Raw genomic sequence first — 11,144 nt, 5'->3', positions numbered from 1 at the left:
GAAGGGTAGGCTCTATGCAGAAAGGATGTGGGACAAGAGAAGGAAGAATTGCTGGGCTCCAGGAGCTCTGGTTGGCTTCAAATGGCTTCTGTGGGGTTGAATGACTCAAGGACATGGGCTTCTGGCTGCATTTGTTCTCTCCCTCTTCACATGGTTTCTAAGTGCTTTATTTTACATCACATCTGTGCTAGCCACTAGAGATAAATTGTGAACCAGACAACAGACATAGTCCTACCTTCGTAGCACTTAGAATCTAACACAGGAATCGCATCCTTCCGCCATGGCCAGGCAGGCCACGTGAGAAAGTGAGGCTTGCACATGCAAGGAAAAGGCGGTTCTTTGATACAGACGTACCCCGTTAGCCTGTGAAACAGGAAGACGGTATGCACTGTCACACAGCTCTTTGAGTTCTCTCGTTTTTCTAGAAACTCTCATGGAGACAAGCATTTTTTTTTTTTTTCCTATAAAAAAAGTTAGAGTAGCTGTGATGATAAATGATAATGGACTCTCAGCCCCAGTTGAAGGGAGGTGTTAGTGAGCACTGGGGAGCTCGTGCCTGGTGTGGCAGCAGCCTGGCTCTGATCATGGGAACCAGGCAGTGTTGCCATCTTATGGAAGGCTGGACTTAAAAAAAAAACAAAACACTCATGATTATAAACGTTGGTTTGAAATGAAACATGCCTATGGATTAGACACAGCCCCAAGGTTTCCAGTTGGGGCCCTCTGGTCTGGTGGGTCCTTTTAGGAAGTCACAGTTTTCTTTCTTCAGCAAGTCCCAGGAGTAGCCAGCCCAGTGAGGTTCGTCTGTCTATTGTCATTCCCGACTGAACTGGGTCCCAGGAATCCACATCTGGGGGAAACAGAGAAAAGGTGTTTGATGCCTTTGAATTTTGAACTTTATTGAAATATAATTTATATACCATATCATTCACCATTTAAAGTATACAGCTCAGTGCTTTTTCATATATTCACAGAGCCATTCAACTATCATCACAATCAATTTGAGAACATTTTCGTCATTTGGAAAAGAAAACCCAGAACCATTAGTAGCCTCTCCCCATTGCCTCCTACCTCCACAGCTCTAAGCAGCCGCTCCCTAATCTACTTTCTATCTCTATGGATTTGCCTATTCCGGACATTTTATATAAATAGAATCATGCGATGTGTGGTTTTTGTGACTGGCTTCTTTCACTTAGCAGGTTTTCACAGTTCATTCACATCATAATGTGTATCAGTACTTAGTTTCTTTTCATTGTAAATAATATTCTATTGTGTGGATATACCACATTTTATTTACTCACTCATCAGGTGATGGGCACATGACTTGTTTCCATTTTTCAGCTATTATAAATAAAGCTGCTATGAACATTTGTGTAAAAGCTTTTGCGTTGAAATATATTTTCATTTTTCTCAGATACCTAGGAGTAGTATTGCCAGATCATATGGTAACTCTGTGTTGAAACTTTGAGGAACTGACAGACTGTTTCCCAAAGTGGCTATACCATTTTACATTCCCACCAGCAATGTGTGAGGGTTCCAGTTTCTCTGTATCCTTGCTTAGACTTGTTATTATATGTCTTTTTGATGTCCTGTGTATTTTATTATCTTCTTAAAGACAGTGGTATCCTGGCAAACATTTGACAGCTGGGATTTCAAAGAGAAAAGCTCTGGTTGTAGTGTCGACTGATTTCTATGGTGTAAATATTCCCCCCATGGCTGATTTCAAGCTGCCACTGTGATGTCATTGAACACAGAGCTGGGAAATGTGCAATAGCACACCATCATATTACATTTTAAGATAGATGTAAAGAAACCTCATCATAGATAATAGCAAAATGTAGAACAATAATTAAGAAGTGATGAGTTTTACTTTTAGTATATGTATTTATTGTAAGTAATAATTTATTTATTGTAAGTTTAAACAGCTTAGTTGTTATGATGGCCATTTATCGACCAGCTTACAACATTCCTGGACATGTAACAGTTGGTCCTCGTGGATGGGTATGAGCTGGCTCCGGTGTACCACTGTGATAAAGCTATTGTTAGCCTAGTAATTAATGGTTAAAGTAAAGTATGCCTCCAATCATCTCCAATCATTGTGCTGTCCTACATATCTCCATCCTAAAAATCCTTAAGAAAAGATATTTCTGGTTAAGACTCTGATTTGCAAAGAAACATGTCTCTACGTCTTCTGAAATACAGATGGCTGGAGCAGGGTTTGGGTATTTTATATACATGTAATGCCTTGGATATTAACTGCATGTGTTGATAACTTGGCAAGCATTCCATTCCCTGAGATTTAAACCAGTGCCATCCAATACAAGTATAATGAGAGTCGCATATACTATATAATTTTTAAAAATTTCTCCTCGATCCATTGGAGTTTAACATAAGGATCTACTTTTATCTTTTTCCAAATGGCTACCTATATGTCTCAGCACCAGTTATTTAGAAGTTTGTTGTAACCTCAGGGATTTGAGATGCTGCTAATTCTGAACTTTCTGTTCTGTTCTACTGGTCTTTTTGCCTGTTCATGTGTGATAGGCTCCTTTGAATCACCTTTCTAAAAACTAGTTTAAAAATTGAAACTATATGTCACACCAAGATGGCTGAAATTAAAAAAAAAAAAAAGATGAATGGTAACAAGCATTGACAAAGATGTGGAAAACTTGGAACCCTCAAGAGGATAGTGGGAATGAAAAGTGGTGGATCTGCTTTGGAAAAAAGGCTGACAGTTACTCAAAAAGTTAAACAGTTACCATATGATCCAGCAATATTACTCTTAGGTATGTGGAAAACATATGTCTCAACAAAAATTTGTGCATGAATAGTCATAGCATTATTCATAATAGCCAAAAAAGTGGAAACAACCCAAATATCCATTAACTGATGAATAGACAGACAAAAGGGTACATCCATCCTACAGAATATTTTTCAGCCATTAAAAGGAATGAAATAGTGATACATGCTGCAGACAACATGAGTGAGACTTGAAAACCTTATGCTGAGTGAAAGAAGCCAGACACAAAAGGCCGCATGTTGTGTGATTCCATTTATATGAAATGTCCAGAATAAGGAAATCTCTAGATACAGAAAGTAGATTACTGGTTGCCAGGGGCTGGGGCAGGAGGGGGAGAATGGGGAGTGACTGCTAATATATATAGTTTTCTTTTGGGGGTGATGGAAACGTTCTGGAATTGGATAGTGGTAATGATTGCACAATTTTGTAAATCTACTAAAACGCACTGAATTCAACACTTTCAAAGGATGAATTTTATGGTTTGCGAGCTGTATCTCAATCAGAAAAATTTTTAAAGGCAAAAAAATTGAAAGTGCAAGTTTTTAATAAAAAAAAATTCCCAAACCAAACCAGCAACAACAAATCACTTCAAAAAGATGTGTGATAAAAAGTAAATCCTCATCACACATTTAACTACCAAAATATTTTTTGAGTGTCTTGCCAGTATATATATTCATAAAGCCAAATGTCTTTTTTTTTCTCTTTCAAATATGAATGTGAGCACACTCTACATGCTGTTCAGCAATTTGTTTTTTACTTCAGCAATATGTCTTGGCCATCTTTCCCTTATAGTACCTGCACAGCCATTTCAATTTTTAAAATAGCTCTTGGTACTCTCTAACATGACTGTACTCTATCGATGTATGTTTAAATGGTTTTCAGTTTATTTTGCTACTGAAAACAATGCTCAGAGAACATTTTTATATGTTCATCTTAGTGAACTGCTAGGAATGTATCCATAGGGTGATTTCCTAGTTGAGAAATTTCTTGTTCAAAGAGTTTGTATGCTTTATTGTGATGACCTCTTATTTAAATTTTAAATAGATTACATTAAAAATCAGAAGGTACAAAGGTACCCAATGAGACTCTCTTTGCTGCCTCTGTCTTTCAACTGTTCGGGAACCAATGTTATCAATATCTTCTGTTTTTTCCCACAAATATTTTTGTATGTACAAGTAAAAACACATATACAGTTTTAAGATGTTAGCATATTGATATGTATTTGGATTTTGAAAGCTATTGCTAACTTGAACCCAAGAGAGGTTGCCCCAATAGTGCATGAGGTTATCTCCATCTTGACTACATTTTTGGTACATGAAGAGTCAGGAAACCTGCAGATTCTTCAATGTGGCCTGAATTTCAAATCACCATTCGAAATAATTGCAGCATTATAGGGCCTTATAAATTTTCTGTTCTGTTGGCATTTTGGTGGGGACTACTTGTTATGATGGTCCCCCTGTTATGATGGTTCTGGAGCAGTGGTTTGAGAGTCTTAGGGCAGCAGTTGGACCCAAAGCCTGGATATGCTCATCTTTTAGAATTATAGAAGCAAAGATGGGTTGGGACTAGCTTCCTCTGTCTTGGTTACCAGTTACAGATGCTCAAACTAGTTTAGGCAAGTAGGGGAATTCATTGACTCATGTGACTAAAGAGCTGAGTTTGGTCGAGGTACTCCTAAGGTGTCTTCGAGAATCTGTCTTACTTCTCAGCTCTTCTCTTTCTGTGTTAGGTACATTCTTAGGCAGTCTCTCTTTCACCTGAAACCACCAGAACATTCTGGATTATGTTCTGCCAATTTTTTAATCTCAGCAAAAAGAATACCTTATTTCAATATTTCAGTAAAATGCCTTGGAATGAGTCTCAGTGACTTAACTTTGGTCTCATGAACCAATCAACCACTAGAGCCAGAGGATGGAATGATCTGATTGGCCAGGTCTCAGTCAGGTGTTTGCCCCTGGAGCAGGGGCAATGGTAGTGGATGTCATGCTGACAGGCATGTGTATCTGTCTTTCTAGTGTAAACTGCTATCAAATCAGGTAGAGTTGGGTTGGGAGAGAGGTGCTTTCTCAAAAGTAAACTGGCTTTTTATCAGAAAAAAGGCGAATGGATGCTAGTCAAGTAAAAAAAATAAAAAGTCTAGTATGTCAGTGGTCTTCAAATTTTGTTTCCTTATTCTTTTAGAAAATTTTGAAAACCTGTGTACCTCTTGACATGTTTTTAAGTTGACATCTAGAATTTTTTTATCTATGAGTCTAAATAATTAAAAAGGTAATTTTCAGAATTTTGTTCACATTGATGTTTTAAAATAAAACTCCTATCTCACTCCTTTATTTGTATATAGTAGAATATAAGTACACAACAATTTGATGTTTTCTAATATCCATTTAAAATTATAGACATGATCTTTTAAAAAAGAAATTATAAGAGTTTATTAGAGTTTACTTGAGCCAAACAGAGGATATGCCTGGAGGACAAGTTCCTTTAGTGGTCAAAATATCAAATGTGTATTTTTTTGATTCATATTTCCAGTTTACTTTTTAAAAAGGAGTTTGCCCTAATACGATTTATGCTCGAAAGTCTTGTCATCCAGTGATACTCTTCTGGGTCAAAAGCACTCATATAACTTTAAATCTTAAATCTAAGGGTTAATTTTTTTCCGGATTGAATTATTACTAAAATTATGACTACAGAGATCATTAAAAAAAGCAAACATATTAAAATTTGAAGAGAAGGAGGTAAGAGGAGGATGGATTGTAGTGCCTTTTATTTATTTATTTGTTTGTTTGTTTATTTATTTATTTTTTCAAAATAAGATTTCCTCTTTTTTGTAGACATGCATTATCACTGCCACAAGCAACCAGATATGTAGGATAGGTCTTATATATGGCATATGTGAGCACCAGCAGCCTTCCAAGTGGAATACTTGAAAGTCAGCTAGTTCCATATTTGGCTCCCGTTCAGCAGCTCTGTTGTCTACGAAAGGCCGTATGCTCCCTAAGCATCTTAAGGACAGAAAATACAATTATATAATTTTCAGGCGTACATTATAATTTGACATCTGTATATTTTATTGTGTGTTTACCACCCAAAGTCCAGTTTCCTTCAGCTACCATATATTTGATCCCCTTTACCCACTACTCCTTCCCCCTCCCTCCCTATATTTGACCCCTTTCACCCCATCTACCTCTTCCCTCCTCCCCCACCTCCTACCCTCTGGGAACCACTAGTCCATTGTCCATTGTCCATGTCCATGACTCTCTGTTTGTTTGTCCTGGTCATTCTAAGTGCCTTTAAAAGGCACTGGGCAGGCATCTAATTTTCCTTTAGGTGATACCACGGAGGTCAGGAGTTTCACCTCCTTTGGAGCAATACATTATGGTAACTGCATTAGTTTTCCATGCTATGCAACAAATCACCATAAAATTAGCAGCTTAAAACAACATCCATTTATTTGCTCACAGTTCTGTACGTCTGGAGTGATAGACTGAGTTTTCTGCTTAGTGTCTCCTGGAGCTGAAATCAAGGTATTGGCTGGGCTGTGTTCTCATCTAGAGTTCCAGGCCTTCTTTCGAGCTCACATGGTTGTGGCAGAATTCAGTTCTTTGTGGTTGTGGGATTGAGGTCCCTGTTTCCTTGCTGGCTCTCAGCCAAAGGCTGCTGTCAGCTTCTACCGGCCACACACGTTCCTTGTCATGTGGCTCCCTCTGTCTTCAAAGCCAGCAGTGGAGAATTTCTTGTGCATCACATCCCTTTTGTACTTTGAATCTCTGCCCTCGTTCATCTCTGACCTCTATAGCTTTGACTTTTTGGGTTCATGTGATTAGGTCAGGCCTACCTGGAAAATCTCCCTGTCTTTAAGGTCAACTGTATGGGGACCTTAATTACATTTGCAAACTCTCATCGCAGCAGTATGTGGAGTAGTATTTGACTGAAGAACTGGGAGAAGGTATATGTATACCAGAGCCTGGGAATACTGGGGGCAGTCTTAGAATTCTGCCTACTCGATGGAGAAGAAAGAAGTAGGACCTTTTTATTTTGTCATATTTTTGTAAAGCGGAAGAACTGGGGAGACGGAAAGGAGAACACCACGAGCAGGATAATAGCTGGAGTTTAGGTGCCTGGTCAAGGTGGTGAATTTTAGGAAAGCATGGGTATGGAAGTTGGGGATTAGGCATCGACTCTTAATTTAACTCTCCGTGCCCACATAAGTCTTCATACCCCAGGGATACATCTGTTCTATTCTGAAAACGATTGCATCTGTGACCACAGAGACACCTTTATGTTTGGCAAATAGATTCGTTAAAGCAGCAAATAGAGCTGGCAGCCAGATGGTAGGAGCTGGGAGGGTAGAAAACAGTGACAACAAAAAGACCCTGATGCGAAGGCAATTGCCACTTTCTTCTACTGTCCCCAGACAGGCTTTTCTTTCTAGAAGAATATTCTGTTTCCTCTCTAGGGAATAAAGAAATCTGAAGTCACAGCTTGCTGTTATCCTTACAGCTACAACTGTTGCCTAGTAACCAGATTCCCCCTCTCCTTGCTTGTTGCCAAGGAGAGGGGAGAAAGGTATAGAGGAGCGTACTTCTCAATCTCTTAAAAGCTATTGTCCTTCACACTCCACACAGGACTCCTTGCTTCTGGGAGTTGGGTGAATTGCCCAAGGCCAGCAGTTCAGGGTCTGTAAGCAGAGGGTCATTGGTCTCCCTGTCTGGGCTGCTCAGGCAGAAACTGGGAAGACAGCACTCATGGGGACATCTCCTTACAGAAGGAACCGTGACAATGCCCCCTTTTCCTGTTGGCCTGCCCTAGAACAAACAGAGGATGTGCAGATGCTCCTGCGCTTTGGGGCAGACCCCACTCTGCTGGATCGGAACTCCTGGTCTGCTGTGGATGTCCTGAAGAGGAGTAAGAACTTCAAAGCCATCAACAAAATCAACAGTCACTTGGAAAAACTGGCTGCGTGTTCTAAGGACTTATCAGGTACAGCTTCCAGTGAATTAACTTTTTTTCAGAGAGGGCATAAAGCTGCTTCTGTGATATGAGATACAAATCAGTTTATCTTTTCTGGTATACGAAGATGGAAGTGAGACTTCCAGTCTTTGGAAAACTTGTTTGCTTTTTTTGAAAGAATGAGAAACTCTTATTTAGAGAATCTCTGCAACATTGTGAGAACTTCACCTTTAGATATCATGGGTGATTTTTTTTTTTTTTTTAATGCATGCACATAGTAAAAAAGGAAAAAAATTCAGACAGAGCAAGAGATAAAAATCAATCCTACTTTTCAGAAACAACCATAGCCAACAATTTAAAAAACACTTATACTACACTAAATTATATTTATGCACTGATACATTAACTTATATTTCTATCTCTTGATTTATTAGTTTGGGACATCTATTGACTGACTGCTGTATAAGATGAAATGCAACAAGTCAGTCCAACTTGTTGAATTTTGCTTGTAATGTTATTTGTGTCATTTACATTCTGTTCCTTAACTCTAGGTTTTCTATGCTTCATCTATAGATTGATTTTAAAAATTAAAAACCAATAAATGGCATTTGCATGGTAGGATGATTATGTAAATGTTACACTTTCTACAACTAGTAGTGTAACTGGACCCATAGAAAAGAATGACCAAATGTCCTGAAAACTTTGCTTTTTAAATATTGTAATAATTATGTATGATGTCAGGTGGGTACTAGACTTATGGGGGGGAGGTCACTTTGTAAGTTATATAAATTCTACCCACTATGCTCTCCTCTTGAAATTAATATAATATTGAATGTCAACTATAGTTGAAAAATTAAAAAAATAAATGTGCTATTCTTTAAGCGTCCCAATTTAATGAAACATACATATAATATACATTATTATAAATATATGTATATATATGTATGTACACATATGTACTCTTTAGACTTTGATTTAGACTTTAGCCCCATATGCTATGCTTCTTTTAGTTCTTGTACTCATATATGACTCTGGTGGCTCACGCTGTCTGCTTAACTTTCTCCCTTGCTCTGCTAGAGTACTTACTCAAGTTTTTCATGGAGGAGACATGGATAATATGGACTTATGGAGTTTTTGAAAAGTCTTTCTTTAATCCTTTTATTGGTTGATAATATGCCTGGATATAGGCATTTTATTTCATCGATTCCAAGTTGCACTTTTCTCCCACATTTTAACATCTTTGCAAACTAGAATGTGTTTCATAATCAGTGACATGTCCCAGGTTGATGGTAGCCTTTTCTGGTGTGTCTGACAATCCATGGTTTCTTAGATTTATGAAATATGCTATAAAACTTTGTTCCTCACAACTCTGAAGAAATTGTTTGATTGTATTCTAGCCTCCATTTGCTACTGATTAGAAGTCTGATGTCAGTCTCATTTATCTTCCCTTCTAGGATTTTCTCTGTCCTTAGAGTTCTGAAATTTCTCTGGGATATGTCTAGGTGTGGGCCCTTCCTTATTCGTTCTTCTTGCTTGGCACTTGTTGGCCCTTTTGAATCTAACTTTTTTAGCTCAAAGAAATTATCTTTTATCATTTTGTTCCCCTTCAGTGTCTCTTTGCTGCCACTGTTAGATGGATGAGCTTCCTGAATTTATAACACGTCTCTCTACTTTACCTTAATGTTTTCTGTCTCCTTTTTTCTTTCCAGATCCTTAACTTGGTCTTCAGCTTTTCCTTTTATAATTCAGCTTGTCCATTGCATTTTTTAAATTTGGAAGTTCAGTTTTAATTTCTAAGAACTCTTTCCTGTTCTCTGATTATTCCTCATCTCTGGCAGCTTGTGCTTGTTTACATTTGCCATTTCTTCTTGGATGGCATTTAAGAATATTGAAAAAAAATTTTTTAAAAGAACATCTTCTGCTCTGAATTATTTATACTGTGGGGGGGGATCAGTTGTTCATTTTCTTGCTTCTCTTTTATGCTATTGGCTTTTCCTTAATTATCTTCTTATCTTTGGATGGTTTGCATTTATGAATGAAAGACTAGACTGATGAATACTTAATAGATGGTTAGCGTGCATGTACTGACGTTATTTGGTTGTGTTTCCCTGGAAATGGATAAGTAGGTTTCCTCCCTGGAATGGATAAGTAGGTTTCAAGTTTCAGGCAGCTTGTAGGGTGTTGGGTGGGAGCAGGAAGCAGTCTGACAGACTGGGGATCATCGCAATTGCCAGGGTCAGGAAAGTTTTACATGGGGGAGATTGAAGCTGCTTTTCATTTAACACCCGCCTCTCCCATTTTCCATCTGTATTTTAATTTTTATTTATTTATTTAAAATATCTTCTGTTTCCATGAAACCATGGGAATGAGGGGAGAGAAATGTATTTACAGAGTCCTGTGTTGCATGGATGTTCTTTTAAAGCTGTGACATCATGTGTAGTTTTTAAATGGCCTCTATTTTAAGAAATTATGATTTCTTCTGTGAGATAGTGTAATTAACAAATCATTGTGAAATGCTTTCTGAGAGCTTACGCCTGTAATCTCTGTTTCAGATTGGTCTCTACTGTTTGAGAAATTGAAACTATCTTTGCCAGTGAATTTCCAAGTTTTAAAATGCCAATAAAAAAAGGACCAAAAGTAAATGGTAGAAAAATGATTGATTGTTTGCAAATTTGTTATTTATTAATTTTAATATTAATGCTTAGAATACTGTATATGTGTATATTTAGTGTTATAGACTTTAGCATAAATCAGTTATTTTTATTTAGTTTTTAAATTTTGATTTTTTTAGTTTCCTTGTATAATAGAATTTTTAAATATCTGTTAATCTTAAAAACATCTTTTCAGACAGGGTCTCGCTCTCCCTTCCTTTCGGTGCTTCTTTACCAACTAAATCCAGTCCAGCTTTGGAACTAAGAGAAGACACTCAGTAGAATTGCAGCTAGTCTCTTTTTTACTTATTAGAATTCTACTGTGCTTGCTTGGCAGAAAAGCACATGCAGGAGAAATGTGCCCCATTGCAGGCGTGCCATTTGGCTCACTGGATAGTTGATGATGGCAGTCAAGCCTAAAGCCCCCAATGCTCATTAGTAAACTTATTGGATGTTGAATCATTTTACAGTTTTCTAGACCACTGACCACGAAGTTTTCCTTGCCATGCTAGAGGCATATTGAAAGACTATAAGAGAAACATTAAGATAAAAGAAAAGCAAAAGAAAGTGATAAAAATCGGAAAAGAGGAAGAAGGCAGTTATCAGAAAGGGCTGGCAAGTGAGGATGTCTGTGTGTGTAGGGCAGCTTTTTCATCTGAGAAACAAAACCTGAGCAATAAAAGGTCTCGCTGAAGATTTCTGCTGTCCCCTAAACCAGAGATTCCCGATGTTGACGTGCACAC

General features: G+C 37.8%; 1 protein-coding gene across 3 annotated transcripts in view; it reads left to right on the top strand.

Moving 5' to 3' along the window:
* The window catches only part of TRANK1 (tetratricopeptide repeat and ankyrin repeat containing 1), a 69,145-nt gene that overhangs the window by 15,246 nt on the left and 42,755 nt on the right, over nucleotides 1-11,144 (top strand). For 2 of the 3 annotated variants that reach the window (XM_011363891.2, XM_023535775.1), the window contains one exon: nucleotides 7,610-7,780. In XM_011363891.2, coding sequence (XP_011362193.1) covers nucleotides 7,610-7,780 — 171 coding nt within the window. Of the gene's footprint in view, nucleotides 1-7,565; nucleotides 7,781-11,144 lie in introns of all 3 variants that reach the window. The other variant, XM_023535799.1, reaches the window with a different exon arrangement.

This window comes from Pteropus vampyrus, unplaced genomic scaffold (genome assembly GCF_000151845.1).
Source record: "Pteropus vampyrus isolate Shadow unplaced genomic scaffold, Pvam_2.0 Scaffold1, whole genome shotgun sequence".
Classification (NCBI taxonomy): Eukaryota; Metazoa; Chordata; class Mammalia; order Chiroptera; family Pteropodidae; genus Pteropus; species Pteropus vampyrus.
The sequence above is the reverse complement of the archived record's forward strand: the minus strand, read 5'-3'. Positions and strand labels throughout refer to the sequence as shown.